Source organism: Culex pipiens, chromosome 2 (genome assembly GCF_016801865.2).
Source record: "Culex pipiens pallens isolate TS chromosome 2, TS_CPP_V2, whole genome shotgun sequence".
In the NCBI taxonomy this organism is placed as follows: Eukaryota; Metazoa; Arthropoda; class Insecta; order Diptera; family Culicidae; genus Culex; species Culex pipiens.
The window spans coordinates 172,364,734-172,390,846 of record NC_068938.1 but is presented as its reverse complement, the minus strand read 5'-3'; the positions used below and the strand labels follow the sequence as shown (position 1 = coordinate 172,390,846).

The following is a 26,113-nucleotide window of genomic DNA, read 5'->3' as shown; positions in this document are numbered from 1 at the left end:
AATGCCTATAAATTGAAAACGGTGCACTTTATCACAAAATGTTGAAAAATCAGCTTCGATAGAAAATTTGATTTTAAATTTAAACATGTTTTTGAAATTTGCTTTGACAATATTAGATATTATTCCAAAAATCAAAATTATACATAGATGCATATCTCTGTAATCAGATTTTTCCCATCATAAACTCTAGCGCTAAAAGCCTTTTAAGTTAACTTGTAAACAATTAAAAATAGACAATTTAAGAATATGTTTTTTGGGAATTAATTTTTTAGTAATATTACGTTTTTGACATTTACGAGTATTCGGAACCCCTGCCTTACTACCATAATGCATGCATCACCTCTTCTTCCCACCGTCGTCGTTGTTTGCAGCACTTGTTTTTCGTTGACCCACTGACTTTGCCAAAGCTTCTTCTCTTCTTCGCCATCATCCAGCAAACAAAACCCGCACCAGTTTACATGCTCCTCGGTAGTTCGCCTCAAAATTAAGTTTGCTAGATTTATAGTTTATCTCAAGCAAATTTGCCCCCATTCCAGCTGCTGTAGGTACTTGGTACTTCTACCACCACAAAGTACACAAGTATCACTGCGAGGTTGAACGCTTCGGCTGGGAACTAAATAAATTTTTAATTAATTTCTTGTTCTACTCCAAGAGATGAAATTTGCCCCCTTCTTTGAGATATCTTTGTGAGCTAAGATACCTATTTGGTGGTCCTGGCGAGCAGGAAAAATTAGACACAAAACAGATTAAAGACTTTTCCCCCTCAACCTTCTCGGGCAAGTATTTCACAGAAGAATCCCAACTGCTTGGGGAAGCGTACGAAATTCCATTGAATTCAATTAAAGAGCTACTTCAATCTAATCTGTGCGAACGATACTGTCGACAAAACAATGCTGCAACCCGGGCTTTGGACATTCTTCGCCAGGACTCGAGCATTTCCAAGCCAAAACATTGCAGGAATCTCTCCGCCCAAAAGCAAACGGGGGGACTGGGTGTTACAAGACCAAGACCTGGATTGGATTGAATTGTTGGAGGCCAATCAGGGGACATTTGAGGAGTTTTATTGGAAAAGTTGGAACCTCGAGCCAAAGTTTTGCGAGCACTTTTGTTTCGACTAGGGGATTCCGAGAAAATTTGTCGCAATACTAGTCTGCAGGGTTGGAAAATCGATGATTTCCAACTTCTTTCAAGTGAAAGCCACAACTAGTGCTGGGTTCCGGGAAATGATTGCAGGTTAGTACAGCAACCGTCAATAGTGTCATCAATTATGTATGTAAATGGAACTGGGTCTGTCGACCAGCACTACCGACTTGAACCCAGGTCCGTGATTGGATTGGTTACGAGTTGTCGTGTTGTCCACTACTGCTATTACTACACAGTTGAAATCCGGATGATTTGGTCACAAGAAAACTCTACAGTTAATTAGTTTCTAACTCTACTCTATATCTAAATCACAGCAAAAGATTTTTACTAATCTGGTGAAAATTTAGCGTCAAGACTTTTCCAATTTTGCTCACTGTGCTGAACGTCCTAACCCAGTAACAAAACAGGTCGAATCCTTGTATCACCATGCTGGTGAAGAGGTTGGTTGGAAGACATGAACCAAGCAACAGGCCCTGTCCCACTGGATTGACGTATTCCTTCGTTAGGGCCTTGGGGGCAGTGAAAAGGTTGTCCATGTCGGACGTGGTTCTCTTTAATTCAAAATATGTGATGCGGTGAAGGAACGAATTATCTTGGATCTTTTGATTGAGGACGTTGGCACTCTTGGAACTGGGTTAGAAAGCTAGGGTAGGACACAATGGATGATTCCTTTTGGTGGGATTGTGGTCAGGTGGCTGGAAGAAAACTGGTGTCCAATTTGCAATGCAAATTGGAAGGTGGTAGATCTTTGGGGATTACATGCAGCTAACGTGAAATCTCGACATTTGATTAGGCAGATGTATCACAAATTTGAGCAAAATTTAAAGAAATGCAGTTTAATGCTCTAGTGCTACCTGTGACACTAATATTCATTTTGTCTAGCCAAAAAGATTTTAGAAAAAAAACAATTTTAGAACCCCGGCCTTCATCTTATAAATTGACAAGACGAAAAGCGAAAAGACGTTTGCTCCAGTTGGGTACTAACGGTTGATTTTATTTTGCAAAAGTGGTACGCATGTAATCAGGCAAAAAAATATCCATTCAAGCAATATAACCTTAAATTATCCTTACGGAAGTTCATTACTCAGCCGCGTCTTTGAACGCTTTAAAGCTCAAACATTTCCTCAGTAAATTAGACCAACCACGCTCCATGACCACGCTGGTCCGCGGGGCCAGCATTGCTTTATTGGTGAAAATTTTATGAATAATGAAAATTCTCCAAATTGAAGTCGCTTTATCCATCATGGAACGACGTAGGCTGTCGGCTTCACGAGCATAATTCACTTTTCTTCACTTCGTCGCTGTCGTGCTATCTTGTCGCACATGCATTTTGGGCCAAATTTAGTTTAGAACGCCATTTTGTGCAGCTCACAATGCATGAACATTTGACCACAGAGAACAGATGTATATCATTAAACAAACAGTATTGAAAAACGTGTGTAAAAATTCAAACCAAAATACGTTGAAAAGAACTAGGGTGTGCACCATCCGCCTAGATAGCGCCACTTCCAAAATCATGATGGCCTACAGTAGAAGAACGTTGGACCATCTAATCACTGCATAAAACATTCCGTACGAACGACATCAGACCAATGTCTGACTGCCCTTCATCAGAGGGTTGCCAAAGAAGGTAAACAAAACGAAATCGGACATAACATGTGTAAAGGGACTATTTTAAATTGTCGCTTGAAAAATCATTTTTGAATGAATTTTTTGTTATGTTTTCGTTAATGTTAATGCATTTTTGCATTATTTTTAGTCAACTGGAATTATACAGAAGTGAATTTTATATTTAAACGAGGTTAACATTTCTTGACTTTTTTTTGATAAGGTCCTATAAACAAATGTAAACAGTGAGTGTATCCCTTTCACACCTTATGTCAAAGTCCATCGGAGTAAGCGGGATACACTCAATGTTTACATTTGTTTATAGGACCTTATCAAAAAAAACTCAAGATTTATTTTCTTTCGAAATTATTGAGCCTTTTTCATTGTAACGTCAAGTATTCTCAGCCGCGACGGTGGCGCCGCCAAGCGTATCCTGCACACTCTTATTTCTTTGATGCAAGATTGTATGCAACTTATTTTTTTAGTTTACACGGTTTACACACAAGTTAGAGCCAAGATGTACATCTGTTCTCTGTGATTTGACCTCCATAGATCCATAAAAATCGAATCCAAGTATGAGATATTCGAAACCGAAAAAAACGTCGTGCATTGTTGTCACTTTTCATATGAAAGAATTTTCAATCCTGTCGTGCTATCTTGACACAGCCTGAAATTGATGTAAGTGCGACAATTAGCCAAAGGGAATTTAGACTAGAACGCGTTTGACACACGTACAAGCCCGTAAACGGCAACCAAATTCAACCAAACTTCGGTAGGCCATAAAAAAAACATGTTTGTTATTGTTTACATTGCGTGCTGTCGTTTTTGTTTATTCAAGGTCAAACATTAAAACGCGTTTTTCTCGGAACGTCAAAAAGCGACGTGCGACAAGTTAGCACGACAGCGTCGACTTTCTATGTCGCAGAATGAAGGAATGTAAGCGACGACGTCGACGAGACGGCTGGATCTGGATGGATTTATGCATTTGTCTACGAGATCAACGGACCTGGCCTTAGAATCTGTGCTAAGGAGAGACTTGCTACATTATGTAATTTCTTTTGTGCTAAATTCCAATGAATTTGCAAAATTGGCGTTAAGCAGCTTACAACTAAAACATCTAAATCATCTTTTGCAAAGTCGGTATTCCCAACTCTCCCCTAAAATCATCACATAAAGCGTCTCGCCGTAGTCTTTGTCGCTCATCACCGCAGCTTCATTCTGGTGTGGCAGCTTTTAAATCATTTTCAATGGAGCGCTTTAATTAAAATTCATTAGTTTCAATTAAACTCGTCAACTCGTGTGTGTTTGTGTGTCGCGTCATAAGTGAGAAGAGACATGAGCGGGAGTAGGAGCAGGAATATTTCGGGGATAATGAGCTTGATGAATGCCGAGTGCCTGCACTCACACAAATTCACCAGACACAAAGACCTGTCTGTGGCTTGCGGGTTGTGGTGGCAGCTACTATCAAAATTTACACTAATGTGCGCTTCATTATACTGGTGGTTGAGTTGAGAGTGGCAAAAGATGAATGCAGAATGTGTTTTGGAAATCGTCGCGTGTTTAAAGTGTCATTAGGTGTTTAGAAGAGTTTAGAGAATAATTAATCTTGGAATTTTAATTGACAATAAATAAATAACATGTCAGCAGGCAATACAAGTTGAAACATTGACTTAGTAAAGTGTTTTTTACTTGAAACAGAATTATTTGTCAAAATTATACAAAAGAAAAACCAAATACAAATTAAAAAATAAATAAACGCAATGTATAATCGCACTGAATTTGCTGTTGTTTGCTGTTGAGATTTTATAATATCTATCATGATAAACCATACTAAACAAAAAAGAAGATAATTTATCAAACAATACATTGGCATAAAATTGCTCCACACAAACAACTGATATTGTACCGCTTGCGGCGTACTACTTTTGCGAAATTTGTCAACCATTAGTACCCAACTGGGGCAAACGTCTCTATCGATTAATCAAACCAATTAATTTGGCACAACATGGCACCAGCAAATCCCATTTCCCAGCTTGACTGTGTTTAATTTCGACCGATGTATGCTAAGTTTATGCTCACTGAACCGCGCCATATGTTGTCCATTTTGGGCAAAAACACAAAAGCACAAACACACACACACACACCTACCAGCATTTGGTCTGATTTTGCGATTTCGATTTTTCGGGCCCAAAACCAAAACCAAAGCCAACCCAACAGGTCCAAACAGATGCTATCGACCGTTACCTGGTCCCACCCTCTCGACCCACTCTCATTTGAAAGGGTGACCATTGCCCATTCCCGATTAAACAAACACGCAGACGACGGAATCCGGTGGCGCCAGAACATCCGGAAGTGGGTCGTTGGAACAAGGACTGGGCCCATCCCTCCGATGCACGTGGTTTCGCACGCGAATAAATTTGCAAAATTAATTTATAGTAATTACGCGGGTGTGCGAGTGTTTGTGTGTGATGCAAACACACACACAAACGTTCAAATAAACAAATACAAATACACAGGCGGATGGTCAAGCAACAATTTGCCAGTTTGCGTAATTTAACAATTTAATCATAATTTTGAAGGTGTGTGGTGGGTGTGTGTGATTGTGTTTGTCGCGAGAGGGATGCAACGGATGGCGATGATGGCCTCAACGTGGGATTAATTTGAAATCCGTTTAAACCTTCTGGACTAAAACTTGGTGACACTGTGAATTGAAATTGTTGTGTTTGTCAAGTTGATCGGAGATCTTAGGGTTTTAGTATCCACTTAGGGTTGGGAAATATTTAGCAAAAATAAAAAGATGTTTCGTCCAGGTTCGATTCTCCGAATATTCGTAAATTGGGTATAGGTCAGCCATGGATGAAAATGATTTCGTATATATATTTTCATATCTTATGGTTCATATGGTTCAATTTTCAACTCAACTCAACTTTTTTTTTTGTGATTTGATTATTTGAAGTATTTTTGTTATGAGAACCTCGAATAATCAAGTATGTACTGTATAAGGATGCAGATTTTTTTTTATTATGGTCTTGGGCTAGCGCCATACACATGCTGATTCCTTTTGGTAACGTTTATCCCATTCCTTGCAAAGGTATGGAAATCGTCATTAATCAATGATTGTAAACTAGGACGTCAATGATTGTACCACAAAATTATATAAATTTTGAAACACATTTGATTTAGACCAAATTTTTTTTCAGTGGCTTCAAGAAGGCAACAACCGGCACATGCTGATTGATTTTGGTGCAGAAATTCGTTGAATTGAATTCAATAAAGAGAATTTTAGAGTGATGATCAATTTTCTTCGAAAATAATCAACGGCTTCACCTTAAACAGTTGCAGAAATAGGAAGAAATTTTCATAATACGGTGCCATCCCGGTTTTTGAACACGATTTTTTTCAAACATTTCTGTTTGCTAAAAATCAACATCAATTTTTAAATTGATCATTATTGTGTGAAGTTTCAGATTAGATGTCAATCAAACATTTTTGAAGAAAAATTAGTTAATTAATCAGTCATTTTTGACTAGAGGAAATGTGTCGAAAAGTAGTGTTGCCAAAAACGGAATGGCACAGTAGTTTCAATCGTGAACACTGGCCTCGTTTAAAAAAGTTATTCAAATTCTTATATATTGCCAAGTATAAAACATATCAACATAAAATATTTGTAAAGGGGATCAATTCTAAGGCTATCGCTTGTTCCACGATTTCATTTTTTTTCTTTGGATAAAACATTGTCTTTGTAGTTAGTTTCTCCAAACTAGTGGAATGTCCTTACAAAAGTGCTTTCGAAAACCCGTATCTTCAGAAGGGATTTACTAATCTATTTGGTATCTTCGGCAAAGTTTAAATTTATGATTATGTCATTTCAGAAAAAAATGGGTACCTGGAAAAAAATCCCATATTTCTGCAACTTTTAATCGCAAAAAAACTCGATATTGTAGTTATTTAGCAATTTAGCAAGTTCAATTCAATTAATGTTTTTATCAAAATTTAACAGTTCTGCTACAGGATGTTACATTTGCAATTCAGAGATTTGAAGAACCTTTCAACTGAGATTAGTTCATAAGCCTTTGCAGGGAGGGTGCATATTTCTAAGGTTAGATTTTGCTTGCTGAAGTGTTTTTTTTATTAAAAATAAGTTTTGAGAAAAAAAAACCCTAAATCTATGTCAGTTAAGTAAGCTTTTCCTTACTTTTAATTATGCTTTATTTAACATTTCCAATTGCTCAAATACGAATTATGATGCAAAACACTGCTGAAATGAACTCAAAAACTCTGTAATGTACGTAAAACTAACTGATTGTAACTTGATTTTCCACCAATAAAACTGAATTGAATTGAAACTCGACATTGACAAACTTTACCCCTTTCAATTTTTTGTTTTTTTATATGATTAAGAAGACCAAAAGTACTAAAGTAAACGTGTTTATTCCAACCAAACTATGAGCTTTTGAAAAAAAATATATTTATTTTTGAAAACAGACTTAATTTTTTTAAATAAAAAGAAGAAATGGAAAGTGGAATTTGCAATCGAAGTTTTTTTTAACGTTTTCATAGCAATTTTGTATGAGAAGCTCTCAATTTTGTATGGTGACTTGTATTGAGAAACCAATTTAGAAAAAATGCATTTTTTGGACACATGGAATCGATTGACCAAGTTTCAACCAAATAAAAAAAATAATGAAGAGTCGATTTGACGACGACAAAACATAAGTTGAAATTGAAAATAATTAAGTAAAATACCGAATAAATGCGAATTTGAAGACAATATCTTTTCATTCTCGTTATTTTTTTTATAACTTTTAATTTTCAGGCTGGTACATATATTTTTAAAACTTTTTGTCATCCCCTTGTTTGGAAACCGGCTCGAAAAATCAGGGGGGAATTTTTTTTTTAAAAGACTTCAAAACTTTAATGGAAAATTAAGTGCAATCAGCTGATATCAAATAAACATGCATTTCCCTACGGTAAGAATCATTTTCAGCAGGTTTAAAGTTATTTAAAAATGTTGGGATTTTTTGAAAGTTGTCGATGTACTTAACCGCAGAAAACATTTTTTGCTTAAATTTTTGTGTACGTCAAATTTTTTTTTTTGAAAACTAATGATTGCAAAACTACTGAACTAGAATAAAATGCATTTTAAAACTCCTTTTTCATCCAAATGTCGAGACTGACTTGTAATATCAATTTTCACATTTTTTTATTCCCTCCCCCCCTCGACCCCGGCCAGAGCTGAGTGACAAGAACTTTGAAAAATATTTGCATCGGCCTAAACAAATAAAAGTAAAGAATTTTTCAATTCTTAATCCAATTTGTCATTGAAAAAGCAAAATAAAATTTTGTTTCGGTCATGGCTTCGAAGTTATACAAAAATCTTTACATTTTCTTACAAATTCAAACACTGTAAAATATATTTTACCATTGCTGCGCCATAGCTCAATAGATCACATCAAACTGGAATTGCTTTCCTAATAATCATGTAGTTTATGACCACATGAGGAACCGAAAAGAAACTGAGCAGACTATATTTGTCTTAATAATTTGAAAACTATTACAATCAGTTGCATAGTTATCACTGTGTATTTTATGAATATTTGTAATTCAAAATTTGTTTTCATATTTTTTTTATATTTTGCTTTTTTCATTAAAGATCTTCATGTCCTTATCATAAAAGTTCTTAATCTGGTTTACAGATGTATATTTTTCTTTCAACACAAAATTCTCTCTTTTCAATCCTAAAACTCATTTCCAACTTTTACAGTTCTTGAAAGCGATTTTCTTGTTCTTTCAACCACGACAAACCTCCATCCCGATTCTACCGTGACATACGCGCTGCGGGTTGCATACCTGGAAAAGAAAAGAAGAGAAAAGAAACGGAATCTCATTAGTCTTGCCGGAGATCATCAGTAATCAGAGGGTGAATTCGTAATGAAGCAGTGCAAAATCGCGCGGTAGGTTCGTGGCAGCCCACACACCGAAAAATCCTTTTTTTTGTGGTGGAGACTTTTTTAAGGTAAACAGCCTCAACTGGTGAAAAAAAACGAGGGTTTCTTTGATGTTTGCTGATAAGCCGCTTGAAACCTGTGGGTTAATCCGGTTAAAGTTTGGGGGGGCTTTCTTGGGAAATAATTTTAATTTGCAGAGGACCTGCATTATCAACTCGTTTTGTGTGGGTTAAGGTTCATGAAAATGAAATTTTATGAAAATCCTGAAATCTTGAAGAAACATTTCAAGCTTCAGCTGGGTCAGCAAAAAATCACACCTAGGCGTGAAACACGGAATCCTAAACCGTCCAACTTATCACCTTCTTCAGTATACGAAAAAAATAAAACAAAACGGAAGCAACGCTCCCGCCCCTGAAGATGGTATCGTTTGCGATAGCAGTGCAAAAAACAAGGTGCTTTTTCCACGACAGAAGAGTTCTACTGCTGCTGCTGTGGAGCATGAAAACTGAAGAAAATACTTTTGCCAAGTGCGGAAATCATGTATCAATTTCTTGCCTTTTCCTCCCCTGTGTCGCTTTCTGCTGGAAGTGGTTAAATTCAATTTCCACACTTTTGCAGGTTGGCTTTTGGCGTTGGTGGTGTGCTTATCTTGGATCCTGTGGCCGGGGTTGTTTTTCCTGTCTAAGTCCTGGATGTGGGTGGTGAGTTTTAGTTTCGTATCGTGCTTCCGGTGCCTTGGTAGTTTTTATTGTGTTTTTGAGCTAGTTGGTAAGTTACGGAAAATTTGTAATAAAATCCCACATGAGAACTGACAAATAAAAACTTTTAAAGTCAAATAAAGCGCGCCTCACAAAATGTACACCCTCAAATTGAAAATTCAATCATTTTTTCCCAAATGCCAATCACAAAGTCTACAAAAAAGAAACTTCTCTCTTTCAAATCATGTCTATGAACCGTGAACTTGAAAAAAAAAATGTAGCAATGCGACTTCAACTTCCAAGAAGCTGACCGGGTCCACCACGAGAAGAAAAATCTTCCCGGAATCTCCTTCCGAAGAACACGTGAACTGAATCAACGCCGGAGAAAAGTCAATCAAATTTAAAAGCAAAACCGTTTGTGTTGCCGAGCTTGGCACTAAAAATGGGGGGAGCGAAACGAAAAGATTCTTTTTTGAAGGTTTCTGAAGAAAGCCCTCGGAAAACGTGTCATTGAATGAGAAACACATTTTCAATCGACGGAAATGGCAACCTATAGAGCTTTTGGGGGGGAGGGAGAAGGAAACGGAGACCATCGATATTACCTTGATGAAAGGAAGCTTTTTTTGGGAGGGGAGTGAAAATAAGAAGAAGAAAATGTAGAATTCGAGGAAAGCTATCTTTTTCCCTTCACTATAACGAGTGCGAGCAAGGAAAAGTCGAACAAAGATGTAAAGAAAAACAACACGGCCAATGTTTGGTCAGCAGCTTTTTCCTTTTTTTTTCGCTGGAAAACCGGAACTTTCCGGCAAAAGAAGGTGATGGCGCGGTGATGATGATGCTTGAAAAGGGCCAATATTTTCCGAACATCCGCCATTATACACATCGTTGGCGAAAGCGATTCGTTCCCAGGAGGTCAGAACGGTTGATATCAGATCGAAAATAAAGCTTATTTATGAAGGGTTGGGTGAGCTTGTGTGACCGCAAGAGCAGCGCAATTTCCTTTTCTTAGAGTTGGGAAGCTTGGGGAGAAATCGGGAAAAACTTGCAAACCTCGGCAATCAGTGTGGTATCGCGACGGGAAAACAACAAGTGATGATCGAAGGGCTTTTCGTGGAAGCAATTGGTTTTTAGGTCAGCAGATTTGGGAGTCGGCGAAGAAAATTTAGCAATCTTTTATAGTCAATTATAAAGGCAAACAGTTATTTTTTTTATATTTTAAAATTTGTTCATTACATTACTACGCTGTTCAGGTAACACAAAAATAAATAAAATAGAATAAAACTTTAATTATGTAAACTATTTCCGGAGAGTTCAGACAAAGATTTTTTTTTATGAAACTTTGTATGTTAATTTTTCTATGACTTATTAGTTTTCATACAGTTTTTGCCGCTGTCCATACACATAGGCTATAAAATATTTAAAAATTGAGAAAAATAACCATCTTTAAAATTTTAATTTTTGAGTAAGTTTGAGATGACATAAAATTGGCATCCTTTGAGCAATGGGACAAGTTGGACAAATTCATTTGGCAGTGTTGCTAATTTTTTTAATGATTTTTGAAAAAAAAATGACTTTATTTCAGATAAAAAACCAAACCAACCTTTGAAATTTGTTTAACATAAATTTCAAAATCGTGCACCGTTTTCGAGCAATATCCTCATAAAATCGTTTTTTGTTGATAATATGGCTTTTTCACTTGTAAACGAGTCTATTTTTTTTTCAAAGTGATCATAAAATTTCCTAAAACTACTTCAATGGGTGCTAAGATACTGCTTTCGAAAGAAATCACCACATGAGAAAAACTAGGTTTGCTATAAATCACCAAACTAGAGTTGATTTTTTTTTTGTGACGATAACTTAGCAAATATGCTTTAGATTTTTAATGTTATCCATGCTCTCGATCAAACAAATTTTCAAAATTTTCAAGGCAGCCCGAACATTTGAAAAGGTCCGAAACGTTAGCTTTCAAACATATTCAAACATATCCAAAAATGAGGTTTTTCAAAATTGTTTTTTTTAGAGTGTAGTTTATTTTCAAAAGTCCTTGAGGAAGACATCAACCAATCAGATAATCCGTTCCCAAGGTACAGATTTTTGAAAATATTTTAATATCCTTTTTGTATGAATAGCTGCCAAAATTATGTAAAGACTTGTATGGATGAGCTGTGGCAGTGCGTGGCCGAATGGTTACGCTGTCCGCTTTGTAAGCGGATGATTCTGGGTTCGATCCCCCCCCCCCCCCGATTCTCCAACCTTCCATCGGATGAGGAAGTAAAATGTCGGTCCCGGCCTTGGTTGTTGTTAGGCCGTTAAGTCATTCCAGGTGTAGGAGTCGTCTCCATGCCATAAGTACAAACAACACACCAAACCAAGCCTACTTCGGTGGAATCGCTGGCGGCGGTTGGACTCGCAATCCAAAGGTCGTCAGTTCAAACATTGGGGTGGAAGGTTCCTTGGAGTAGAAAGAGGTTTGGGTGCTCTCTCCATTCAAGCCTTCGGACTCCTAGGTTCGAGCAGAAACTTGCAATAGAGACCACAAAAGACCCGGGGGTCGTTAATGTGGTTGGTTTGTTTTTTTTTGTTTGTTGTATGGATGAGCTATGATAGAAAATATCTTTTTTGGGATTATACAAAAATTGAATTTTCTGTAAATTTGCTAATTCTTGTGAAAATTTAAATCGCTATAACATGAAAATGATGTACTTCGTCAAAAAAATGTAAGCTTCTTTAGAATTGCGAGCAAGGTTATACTTTTTTTTAACTTAATAAAACATATTTTTTCATTTTTTATATGATGCAAAAGTTCCTCTCTTTGGTTCCCTGAGACATATCACAAAATAAAATAATGAAAAACGTTTTTTGTGGATTTTAATTTCATTAAAAAAATTATTCAAAAATAGTTTCTTAATTTCTATTGAAAAAGGGAGTTGCAATTGCGCCCCTCTTCTAACTCGGCCCGAAAAATCAGGGGCAAAAAAATATATTGTTTCAAGATACTTCAAATTATAATGGAAACAGAAGTTTAATCAACAATTAGAAATCGATTTCCTACGTTGATAATCATGTTCAGCATGTCTGATCTCGTTCAATAATATTTTGAATTTTATGAAATTCTGATGATAATACAACAAAAAAGTAGCTTTCGCAAAAAAAAAAAAAACTTCGCTTCTTAAATATTTTGCAGAGTGATCATTGCAACGAGACGAGACTGTTTAATTTTTTTTTATTCTTACCCTCGATTTTGATCAGAGTCGAGTAACATGAACATTAAAAAAATATTTGTACCAGTCTATAAATACAACGAAAAAGGTGATTGGATGTTTTTTTTTTCCCAAAATCACGGTATAAAAAATCAGCACAGCAAAGGATATAATTAGGCTTAGTGATTTTTCACGCTCGAAAATTGCAAATTTCACGGGGACATCAATTTCAAAACACCAAATTTCACGCAAATTTCGTGGAACTTGAAAAAGTTAGAATATTTATGAAAAACCTATGTTTAAATCACAGAAACTACTTTTTATGTTTCATTAAATATTATTCTTCAATAAACTAGAAAAATCTTCACTAAATTTAAATGCGACACAGAAAAAAATCCCCAGATTTTCAAAAAAAAAAAACCTCCTGGTTTATGGATTGGCTCTATATATATATATATTGAAACAAAATGTAGGGCACGCGTATTCTCATTTACTGAACTGCTCTTTTAATATTCGATTTTTATTAGTTTGTTTTCGCTAATTTGCATCTGATATATCATTTTAAATTTTATTGAATTTCATATCAAAGCAAGATTTAAAAATCGTGTCCAGTCAAAATGAGTAAAATAAATTGAATTTTCTGCGACATTTAGTGCATTGAACATATTTTTAAAGGATTTTAGCTCTTTTTTCAAAAACTAAATTTAAAATAAATTTGCAAAAAAAAATATATTTTTTAACAAAATCGAAATTTTCATTCTAAATGAGCAAAGAAAACAATAAAGTAATATTACTTAATATTTTTTTCACGGGAATTATCCACCCAAATATACAAAAATCGTTACTATTAAACAGACCCAAAATAATTGATATGTTTTTAAAATGTGATTCCAAAGATAAAAAAAAACTCTTCATTTTATTTTGAATAAAACAAAGCTTTATTCTTTTAATTTATTTCAAAACTATACCTTTAAAAAAAAATAACAGTAAATTTTGTAAAACAGCAATTGAAAATTTTACTAAATTTAGTAAGGCCGTTGCAAATATTTTTCAAAGTTTTATGTCACCCCCCCCCCCCTTTGCAACGGCCTTAGTTTCTAAAAAAAACTAAAAAAAATTGTACATTTCTTCAAATGATTCATATCAACTTGACAAGCTACTCAAGCTTTTTATTTGAAAAATAATAAAATTGAATTAAATAGTCTTATTGGATAAAATATTTATTAAGTTGCTTTTAAAAAAAATAGTTAAGAAAATTAATAAATTCCACGAATTTCACACCGTCCACGAAACCGTCAAAAATCACTAACCCTATATTAGTAATTTAACCAGGGTATTCACTCGCTTAATTCTACAGCAGTTCATAAGATTATTTTTATTCATTTTTGAGTTTGATACATTATTTTGAGAAAAATCGTTACATTTTCACACAAACATAAAATTTCACGGGATTTCGCGGGAAAAGCCCAATTTCACGGATTTCACGCTGTCCGCGAAATCGTGAAATTTCACTAACCCTAGATAAAATAAAAGAATACAAAACTAATGGGACAAGATAAATATTGCCCACCATCATTTACCATAGATATCATTAAAGATTGAAATAACACAGAAAAAAAAGTTGAATTTTGGAAGGTTGAAAATTGGGTAGGTTGAATATTACATATTTTTTGAGTAATATTACATAAAAAATGTGTAAAAATGTGAACCTGATGAATATTCATCAAAACCAATTCCTGATGTAATATTACACATTTTTTTCGACACAAAATCTGTCACCACTTTTTCTGATGAATATTACTAGTAAAAGGTAGGCTAGTAAAATTTTTATTTAAAGTTTTTGTGTCCCCTCCCCCCCCCACCCTTCAAAGTTGGCCAGAAGAATCAGGGGGCAAAACAAATTTTTTTTTCAAAAAACTAAAAAATTTCAATGGAAGTTTAAGTGCAATTAGCTGAAATCAATTTAAAATGCTTTGCCCTGCGTTTAGAATCATTTTTTGAATATTTTAGAGTTGGAGATTTGACTTGTTTTATGTATCCAAATTTTTAAAAATGTCATTTTTTATATTTTAAGTAAAAAGAAGAATGCAGTAATTTTTGTAGTGTCCCAGACTATGTCTCAACGCCTTTTTGCCTTTTTTACAATTTAAAAGACAATAGTGCCATTCTAGAGAATAAAATTTGAAAAACATGTTGAAAATTTAAAAAGTGGCTGTAAAAACATAAAAATCAAAAAGGCAAAATGTAATGATAGGAGGTGGTGGAATTGGCCAAAAAATAAAATACTTAAAAATAAAACATGAAAAACATTAAACAAGAGAAGTATAGTTTTTCTTAGAACAAAAGTTGCTCAAAATGATCTCCTGAACCAGAGAAAAATAAAAATATTCGAAAAAAATGTGGGTAGTAGAGGATTAAATTAGTTTTCTGAAGATTTCCAATAAAGTTTCTTGGATGACTTTCTAACCAATATAGAGACCCTAAACATTGCCAGGCAAATCAAAAACGCAAGGTTCTGCTCTTCAGGACCAACTCCAACCGCTCAATCCTGGCACTTTTAACCTCACGTCACCACGCACTTTGGCTCTCATCAATCACGACTCCCCCGGTGGCTCTACTCACTTCATCTCATCATCGTCACCGCGGCGCTGTCATTCACGCTCAATTGGGCCCATTTCCGGGGCCCTTTCAACCTCAAGCCGTCGTGAATATTTTATCATGAATATGTTCATTCAATTGTTGGATGCCGGTGAAAAGTTCAATGAAAAATTTAATTATTTTGAATAACTTTTTTACTAAACTGAAAACATTAATAAAACTAATCAATAGGTTGATGCAGGATTTTTTTTTAAACTTTCCAAGCTATTTTCCACAGTGCCTCAAAAGGCTTTTCCCGAAGCTGTGACTCTAACTTCTCGCCATCTTTCACGCAGTTTGGCGCCCCGCGTAAAATGATTGAGTGTTATGTATGAGCTTTCGGCAAACATTAACTTTCAATCTACGCAATTCGTCTGTGCTCCCCCAACTCCACCCACTCTCCGCGAGGGGGTGGGCACTTTGGCCTTGACATTTGCGCGCGTTTTCCGCGATGGAAGAGGAGGAGAAGCATCCGGAAAATTCCCCGGAAGAAAGGGGGAAGTGGGTGAATGAATCAGCTACATGGTGTTTATTCCTCGCCGGCACAAGATAAACACCAGTCAACTCATTCGTCATTTCCACCACAATGAGCACGAGAGTTGCCTGGAGGGACCGATTTCTGGGCCTGGGATCCTGGGAGCAAAAAGCTCTGCCGGCGGGAAAAGCAATCGCAGAAAGAGACGCACGGACTGTTGGCACGCTTTTCCAGCGGAAAAGTCTTTCATCAGCGAAAATCGTAAGTCCCCCCTCGCCCACTCCCACGCAATCTTCTTCCTTCTTGTTTGTTGGAGCCTGCCCCAAAAGGGAAAAGTAATTATTGCGTCTAATGAGGCGAGTCCTTTTGCGCGGGTTGATTTCCTGATGAAATGAGATTCAAACATCCGTCGTCGCGTTGGAGGGGAGGGGAGGCAGTGACATCTTGGTAACAACCAAGTGCTTTGGAAATTGGATGATGTGATGTCAAATCAGGTTGGCAATTTCAGGAGAAAATTTGCGAAATGCGACAAAAAATTAGTTGAAATTTCTTTAAGGTTGAAGGGGAATTGCAACGGAAAATCTGTTGCATTAACAATTTTACAATGTTATGAAAACTACTATGTTCTACTAGTTTTATGTTGAATTATTATTTTCTTTATCTTTATCAGATCAGACTAAAAGTCAGAGGTTGGTCCAGATTAACTATCATTGACAAATATGCTGTATAAAATAAATAACTTTATAATAATAAAAATTATGAACAAAATGTTGGGTTCAACGGACGTTTTTTTTAGAGAATTAAATATATATTTATTGAACTATTTTATAAAATTTTTATTTCAGTAACATTTCAAGTTGTATGCCACTAATTTACTATTCATTCTTCTCATTTTATTTTAAATTTACTTCAAATAGTTTTACATTTTTGCACTAAGTAGAATACATTTGGGTAAAAAAAATGGAAATTAAATTACCTTGTTTTCCTTCTTGATAGGATAGGTGGCTATTTTAAGTGTGGTTTTTGCCAACTCCAAACCCAATCACAAAAAAGGGGATGTTCCAAACATTCATAAGCTTTAACAGGTTTTCATAATCCTAAAACAATACAACCCCCCCCCCCCCACCCTAAAAAAAGACCCCGTGAATGACATCATATTTGCTATCTCCATATTGCTTAAATCTTAATAGTTTAAATGTTTAAACAAAACTTGTAAATTAAATCAAAAACAAAAATGCAAAAATAGCTTACGTTATTATACAAATTGTTAATTTTATTTCAACACAGCATTTTTACAGGCTTTACTGCCCATGTTCTAATACATTTCCCACGTGTCATAGTTGTTGATGAAATCTATTTTTTAAAGATGGAGACTTTTTTCGAACTTGCGAACATATTTCGAAATAAGAACTGTTAAAAATTGCCTTCCCATTTATTTGAAAATCAAACAAATAATGATTTGGGAAATTCAATCAGTATTTTTAAGGTAAATTAAATTATCTGAAAATTGTATCAGTTATTAATTGCTTATCGAGAGTAAGCATTGCAGAAATTCAGATTAAAAAGCTGATTTTTTTTATTAAATTTTTAGAACAATAAACATTGAATTCAGTCTGCTATTTGCTCAGTAAATTAAATCACTCTTTTATTTCTGCTCTATTAGATTTTTCAACAAAAGGTTATTCATTTGGAATAAATGAGTGATGGCAGAAAGGCCATTTTGTATTGAAGATTCAAAACAAGATTTTATAATTTGAGATATCGGTGGAAAATTTATATTCAGATAAAAATATAAAAAAAACGAAGGACTTCGCCGCCCTGGGCTCCTAAATGTATGAAAGTATGGCACGGAGCGACGGCGCCGAATACCCATATTTACACAAAGAATTTTAGAGCGCCCACCGTGGGATTCGAACCGGCAACCTCTGGATTGTGAGTCCAGTGCGCGGTCCGATTGATCCGCACGGGCGGGACAAAAATATAAATTTCCAATAAAAAGCAATGTATGCTCTCTGAAAAAATGGTCTGTACTATTTAGGCCGTTGCAAATATTTCTCTAAGTTTATGTCACCCCCCCACCCCCCTCTTCAATATTGGTCTGAAAAATCAAGGGGAAAAAAACTTTTTTTACAAAAACCTTCAAAAAGTCTAACACTTTTTTCAAATGAAAATTTCAGCTCATTTTTTTTGAGAAGCTTTTGAAGAAGTGGTGAGAGGGGAACTAAAACTTGAAATAAAATTACCATTGGTCAAATGAAATGAACAACATTAACCATAAATTAAATAGAATATTTTGAAATTACATCAAACTTTTTGAAATAAAATTTTACCAGAAAAATTTGCCAATTTTAAATGATGGAATTTTCAAACATTGAATTAAAACAGTCGAACTTGCCATTTTTTTTTCATGTTTATATATAAATTTAAATATAAGAATAGGGTAAATCGTAACAGAAAAAAATTAAAACGATATTTTCTGAACCAGCTCAAATTTGGTGCTCATCAAATGTGAAGTTTTATTTCGTGTGAGGTGTTAAACATGTTGTTTAACTTTTTTAAATGCTAGTTCCATTGAAAACATTTCAAACAATACTAAATTTCTGCTAAATAATGTTCACCACCCATTAAAACGACCTTTAACAAACTTGCTCATTTGTTCAAAGCTTCTTCCCTTGTCCCACTGGGGAGGGGGAAAATTGATGCCCGCCATCGTCTGCGTGTCAACGAGGTCACTTTTTACCACCATTTTTCCCGGTCGCTGATGTTTTTGTCATCATTTTCCCTTTCCCCGCTCTGGTGTCGTTGTTTATCGCGAAAGAAGCCGTCCCGGAGTCCCATCAACCGTCGCGTTCTGCCTTTTTTTGCTCAGCCACTTATTTTTTTGTTCTTAATTTTTTGCAGCCCACTTTTTTTGCCCTCCTCAAAACGCCTAGTCAAAGTTCACTTTTATGTCCATTTCGCCAGTTTTCTTACTTTTGTTGTCTTGTATTGCTCCGCTCTTATCTTCCCGGCCAGCAGCAGTGTCTGCCGTACCAGTGAGTTTGCTTTAATTAAAATTAATTGAATAAATTAGCTCATAATTTTCAGCTTCTCGACGGGCAGTTCGGTTCTTGAGCTTGCCTTTTTTTGCTTGCTCTAGAAGACATTCGCGCGCTCCCTTGAACAATTAGGAGTTGTTGTGAACAGGACAGTTGGCACTGTTTTCCCAGGAATTCTTGGCGGGGTCATCTTCTTAGTCAGGGACCGAGCGCGGAATGGCCAGGGCCCAGTCTAGTGGTGGTTATGGTGATGAGATGATAAGTGGCTGTCTTGGAGTGCTTGGTTGAGTTTTATGGCAATTTGAGTCAGTTTTAAGTGAGCATTTCTGGATAAGTTTTCCAACGACTAGGTTGGTCACATTGAATCTGTTTCAAATTGGACCTCAAGAGGACCAATTTCCTGTTGTTATGGTTTTGTTTAATCATCTTTATTTTTTAATGTATACAATATTTCGATCCATACATGGCACAGAAATAAAAAAAAAAATTCCAACCCAACTTCTCAGCTTTCTGGCCAATTTACGCAGGATTTCTGCAGGCAAAATTGAAACACCAAAACAAATAACTCCCCCGCTCAAAAACTGTGTATCTTTCTGCTGGTTGTCGTATTTATTTTATTCCAAAAGCTTTCAAATAAAATCCCTCCCCCAGCCACCCCATCATTCCCCCCAGATAAAATCCGAAAACAAGCCGAAACTCTCGAAAAACATAAGCCAAACACGACACAGTTTCAGAGAAACATGAAAAAAAGCCCAACACGAACAGCCAAAATACGAGAAATTCCACAAAAAAAAACTCCCAGGATTAATTGGAAAACTTTGTGCGGGACCAATTTATTTTTGGTTAGCAATAAACATTGATTCATTATCGGGAAAAAGCTCGCAGGTTTGGAGTCGGTGGAATGGGGGCAAACGACAAACACACAACAACTAGTGCCGGAGGAGGCTTTGCTGGCAAACATGGAAAGCTCAGCTGGAAACATTTCGATTCGAAAGTTTCGTGCTTCCCCGTTGTCAAGTGGGTTATTGAGTAGGTTTTTGAAAATGGCTTATATTTAAATTTAGGAATAAAATGATTATTATAATTAGACAAATGATCAATTCAATTGATGCTCAAATACCAATCAAGCCTTTTCAAATTCTATTTCGGAAATAAAATACAAATGATGCAATTCGCAGCCAGCGTAGGCAAGCTAACAAAAAAACCATCCAATTTACCTTTCCATTCCGAGGAAGATTAATGCCATTCCAGTGAATGGGTTTCCATTCAGTGTGCAAAGTAATCATTTCCCCGTTTTACTCCCACGCACGAAATCCGGTGGAAAACAACACTATATCTCGCTCAAATTACATCATTATCTATACCGGAGAAAGGAAAATCCACCCAATTCCCGGCCAAGGTTCTGGTAAATTTGATCCAATGCTATGGGGGTGGGGGAACATTTTTCTCTTTCCCGGATCATTATCGGCGGCCAAATTGGATGAATTCGTCGAACGAAAAGTGATTTTCACTGGAAAATAAAGAATGATAACCACCTGTTTATTTATTTTCGTTTTTGTGGAAGCCGTTGGGTGTTGAAATAATGGTGAGTCATTTTTTTCAGTAATTTTCACTGGAATTCATAAGTTGAAAGAGCGAAAAAAAAATTGAGTACAATCAGCTGAAAACAATTTAAAGTGAATTCTTCTGCGTTTTTTTGTTGTACAGTGCCGCAAAAAGTTTTTTTTTCGTCAAAAAAACATTTTTTCTTTAAAACATAGATTTTTTGAAAACAAACAATTGCAAACCGACTGTACTACTGTATAATGCATTCCTCTTTGCATTGAAACATTGAAATTCTAGCTTGTTACTTATAATTTTTATATATTTTTATTATTTCAGATCGGCCCAAATAAATCATAAATAATGTAACACTTTTGAACGTAATTCAGCATTCAATTTTACATGCAATTTAATGTAAATTTGTAACAAATTCGTAGAAACATAATTTTACGTGCGATTGAGACGATTACATTGAATCTGAAGTTTACATCAACCGAGTTTACATGTGATGTATTTTTTCCGTGTCGAGTAAATTCACACATTTTTTCTGAGAAGAGCTTCCCCGCTTTAGTTTAGCATCCGTGTGTTTGGCTAAGTTTAAAAAAACCAATACATAGTTGAAAAGTATCATTTTCAACACAAGTGCTAAAAAGTTTTACTTTTCAGCACTTAAATGGGTGTTTTCATGAATTTTTCAGAACTGTTATTTCTGGTGACGATAAGTAGGCCATTTCGTCACTATAAAATTGAAAGAAAGTTAGTATTTTAAAATTAAATTTGCAAAAAATATCAGTATTTCCTGTTTTTTTTTAAGATTTAATTTGTCACTAATGTTACATTGATGTCTAGAGTTTTTTTTAAAAGGTCCTATTAGCTATTGTGTTTCATATGTTTATAGGACCCATTCAACAAAAAAATCTAAAAATGTTGAAGGTTTTATTTGAAAATGTGGTAAAGAGAGTTCAAAGTGTCACGAGAAGATTTTTTGAATCAATTTTGAAAAGTTTAGAAAGTAAGTTTACTAAATCAGGATTATGTTAATACTCTTGGAAACGAGTTTGTACTCGAAAAAGGACTGTATTTTGATTTAAATTAAAATTTTCAGGAGTTATTGTAACAGAATTAAATTTTATGCTTTAAATTTCAAGCTTTTTTAGAAGAATTAATTTCATAGTGCATGTGATTTTTTTCTTGCAGTCTGTGATTATTACAATTTAATTTGATAACAAAAGTTAAATTTAAAGAATTTTATGCAAATCTGTCAATTTTTATCAACTTATGGTTATGATTTTCATTAAAAATAAAAAAAAACCTTCCAAATCTAGCGGGTTTTTGATGCAATACTTTGCATTGGATGCATTGCATCATTTTGCTCATTTTATATTATTTTGATTTCATTTGTACATATTATTTTTATTCTTTTTAAAATGCCATTTTGTTAACTTTTTTTAAATACTCCTCATCCTCATGATTTTTCTTCTTTAATTTTGCAATTTTCTATGCTTTATCTAGGCTCTTAGCAGAAGGAATTTTGATTGAAAAAAAGAATTTTTAGTATCATGTTTTGTACATCTAGCATTTTTGAAAAATAACACATAATTTCACAAGTTTTCAAAAAGTGGAAAACCCATAGTTTTTGCGAGTTTGGTTGTTTCGTTACAAATAAACTTGAAATAAAAAAATACAAAACAAGTTTAAAATACACAGTGGAAAAAATCTGAGAAGAACGATCATTCGAAGGTAAATAATAACTTTGTTTCGATGTAATTTTACCTCAATTTATGTGGAAAAGTGTCATATGTATATAAAAAATAGAAATAATACTAACAAATTTCTTCCATCAAATCTGTTGTTGTTGTTATATGAAATCATTATAGTTTGCAGTGTTAACTCTTTTGATAAATCACTCATAAATATACACGGCTAAAAATTCGTTTTAGTTTGAACTACATTTTTAATAATGTTTGTATAAAATTTAAGATAATTCATTACACTTTCTGAAAATCATCAATTTGCTGTTAGAATAGCATTATCCAGTTATTTAAAATATCAAAAAAATAATAGTTGTCTGGCATTCCGTGGTTTTTGACAATATTAGGTTTAACAAGGGTTTCCAGCAAGGCCTTAGACTGGCAAATAATTATCAATTATTAAGATTTTATGTTGGTAATTCGATGATTTTATAACTGTTTAGTAATTAATGGCAATTAAAGTAATCAATCAGTAGTTTTTTTTTAATTTTTTATTGAACTTTTTATCATCAAAGTAAAAACTTTGGAAAAAAGTAAATTTGTCCTAATTTTTCAGGCCACGATATGTCGGAAACTAGCCATTGGTTCGATTTTCAATGCATAAAATTGAAACTTTTGTAAAATTGTCTGCTCTATTTTTTTATAACAATAAATGTTGAAATTCCCAAAATCCATATTTGTAAAACCAAATAAAACTAGCTTAATTTAAAACTTCAAAGAAAACTAAATACTTCCAGGTCTTTTCTTGATTTTCTGAGATTTTTTTAATTTATAGTTTAATTTCGGAGCTTCCGGATGAGCAATTTAAAAAAAAAATCATTGTAATGCTTTGTTGACAGCCATTGAAAGACATACTCAAATTTATTGAATTCTTATTAATAGTTTTTATTTAAATTTAATGTAATTAAGTAATGAATGAATAAATCATTTTGATCCAATAATTTGAGTAATAAGTTAGACTGACAAGTAAAAGATGCTTCTGGAAACCCTTGGGTTTAAATGAAATTTCTTTTCGCTAAAAAAATGTCGTCTTCAGATCCAATCGTGTTTCTTATTTTTCGTTGCCAAAATAGATCTATACTGTGAAACTCAAGAAAATCTGAATTAAAGTTCCTTCCCAGCAAAGCCCAGTTCTCCCCGAAACTGCTTCAATTCCGTCGATAATTGTATTCCAATCATCAACTCCCAAAACGGTTACCTTCCAGTGAAGAAAACGAAAAAAACACCCTGTATAATACACTTCGGTTACCGGTTACAACACGAAAAGACATCGACTGTCAGCAGCAACTTTACCATTCCATCCAGCTCTGCTCATCCGTTGGAAACGATAACGAGCGGTCTGATCCCAAGGATGACTGAGGACGGAGAAACAGTCCACCCAATCCACTCCACCGGGCTTTCCTTCCCGGTTGACGATTCATCAGAAAACCGCACCACAACACTCCGTACACGACCGGTGAGAAAATTTGCATAAATATGCAAATCCAATCCGCCTCCGCAGGCTAGTATCCATCCCGAGCCGACACCTAGCCCGAGTTGTTGGTTAGTTAGCTAGCCCCCCTCCGCTTACCTTGTATGAACAGGCTCGTCACGAGCAGCAGCTTCCAGCAGTAGCTCCAGCCCGGACTACAACTCCGACGATTTGTATCCAACAACATTTTCAGGCTGTTTAGTGCCGATACTTCCGGTGAACTCCACACTACACACTGTGCGAACAAAACACACACTTCTCTTTTCGGGAAAGAACTGACCACTGACCACCGGAATCAATGAATTTCTGGGTTAGGTTTTACGGATCACTGCACGATTGCTTCACGTGGTCAAGGGCAGGAAACTTTTTCTCTTCTGGGTTCAGCAACTTTGAGCCTCACGGAATAATGGGAAGAAAAGCAAATCTTGTTTCGGACACTTCCTAATCAAGCTTAGAATATCCGCGGTAAGCTCTCTTCCTCAAGGGATTCACGCCGCACCGAATCCGGGTAATTCCGTTTGCCAATTTGCGGAGGACCGGTGAAAGCAGTTGGTACAATTCAATTATCATACACTTGGTACGACGTGCCCAGCCGGTCAGGAAAGGTAAAACTCAATTACGACCTCTGACAATCCTCGCTGAGCAGCAGGTCGCGTAATATCTCGAAACTTTAAGAGCAAACTGCGTAACACTTTGTTCACTGGCTTCAAACTTCATCCATTTTCTCCAAGGAATGCCACAATTCACTAACTTCGGCCACCTTCTTTGTCACCACTGACCCGTTCACCGCGAGGACAACCCATCCGGTGGTCCTTACAAACCCCGTCAACAACCCGCGCTCGCTATGCAGTTGCGCCCGCAAGGTAGGCAACACTCGCGACGTATGTCAAAGAAGACTGCTGTCAAAAGCACAATCCCTGAACAACACAATTCAATACAATGCACACTCCACCAAACAGAAGACCGAATCCCGATTCCCGTCCGTACCGTACGACCTTCACGCGATAGACTGACTGCAGCTGGCGGCGGCGTTCTGACGGGCGAACGGTCGGTCGGTCGTGTTGCACAAACAATAACGACGACTTCGGGTGAATGAACCGAACGGGACACGAGCGGGTGAAGTAGAGTTGAGTTGAGGAGTCGTGCTGCGCGCAGTGTGTTGTGTTTTGGGAAAGGATCTGGGTGGTGAATGAAGGAGCCGGCGATTTATCGGGTTCAGTGAGGAGTTCATTCACGAGGAGTTGAAATATAAGATTTTGAGTAGAATATAAGGATGTGAATAACAAAGTGAACAAAGTTAACAATCAATCTAGTCCGACAATCTGGTAACCTAAATAATGACTTGTTAAAACATAACGTTTTTCTAAAAAATATACAAAATATAATATAATGAATAAAAGAGGAACCTCATCATGTCAATCATCACAGTCTTAATATCCCTATTTCTTTTGATGAATTCTTTAGTCTCTCCAAACTGCATACTTTTTTGCTTTATTTATTTCGATATCTTCTCTTGCTCGATAACTCACCAGCTCGATGAACATTGACAATTCCGTTGAAAACAATCTTCAAACGAATACCTTTCGATTATCTGTTTGATATTTGTTTACAAAAGTCGACTGTCGAATGTCGACAGTCAGGCAACAATGCCAGAAAAGTACCCGTAGACTACTAAGCCCCGTTTTAGCGTTACATGGATTTTCAACAACCTGTAACTTGGTGAAAATTACATGAAATATTAACTTTTTATAAACCATTGGATTATCAATTTCATAAACTTTAATCAATATATTATATTAATTTAAGCAACTTAAAGATAAAAATATTTAATATAGTGTTTTAGGGACGCGGGTCCCCGGGGGGAGGGGCCAAAGGGAAAACACAGCGTTACATGGAATTCATGGGTCCAAACCCAAAATACCAGCTTATAATGCTTTTTGGAAAGGGGGAACCTGAAAAATATTTTAAACATGTTATTTATTTTTAACAATTTTTGAAAAATGGTTATCGTAACTATTTTTGCAATACTTATACAGAGAAACGTCTTTTTACGCGGTGGCGTTACGCTTTTTATTTCGTTGATTTCTCTAAAAACATACAATATTTTTGAAAGCTTCAAAAAACGTTTTGTAGATCTGCACAAAACCTACAAATTACTTTTAGAAGATTGCAAAAATGTTGTGTCGTTCCAGAGAAATCGCCAAATTAGGAAAACGTAACGCACCGTGTGAAAAGAGGTTTCTCTGTATTCATTTGAAAAAATATGGTCATGCGACATATCAAAATATATGAAATTATCCCAGGAATCGATATATGAGTGATTCAACCTGATTCGGTTGAACTGCTTAAAATAACCGGAACCGGTTGAACCGATTCCGGGTTTTTATCACTAACCATGTCATGCAGCGTGTCAAAACTCTTCAAATTAGCTAAACAAAGAGTTCACGGCAAAATATGACCGATTCAGTTGAACCGGTTCAAATAACCGGTACCGGTTTGAACCGATTCCGACTTTTCACTGGAAATCATGCCATGCGATGTGTCTAAATTCTTCGAATAATCTCAGCAGTCTATTCGTAATAAATTCAAACCGATTCGATTG

At 35.5% G+C, this 26,113-nt stretch overlaps 1 protein-coding gene across 1 annotated transcript in view; it reads right to left on the bottom strand.

Moving 5' to 3' along the window:
- Window positions 1-24,498, bottom strand: part of LOC120421874 (opioid-binding protein/cell adhesion molecule-like) — a 483,066-nt gene extending 458,568 nt beyond the window's left edge. Inside the window, exon 1 of the mRNA XM_052708923.1 lies at window positions 23,611-24,498. Within this exon, the coding sequence (XP_052564883.1) occupies window positions 23,611-23,698 (88 nt within the window). The 5' untranslated portion in view covers window positions 23,699-24,498. The remainder of the gene's footprint in view (window positions 1-23,610) is intronic.
- Between the last annotated feature and the right edge of the window lie 1,615 nt (window positions 24,499-26,113).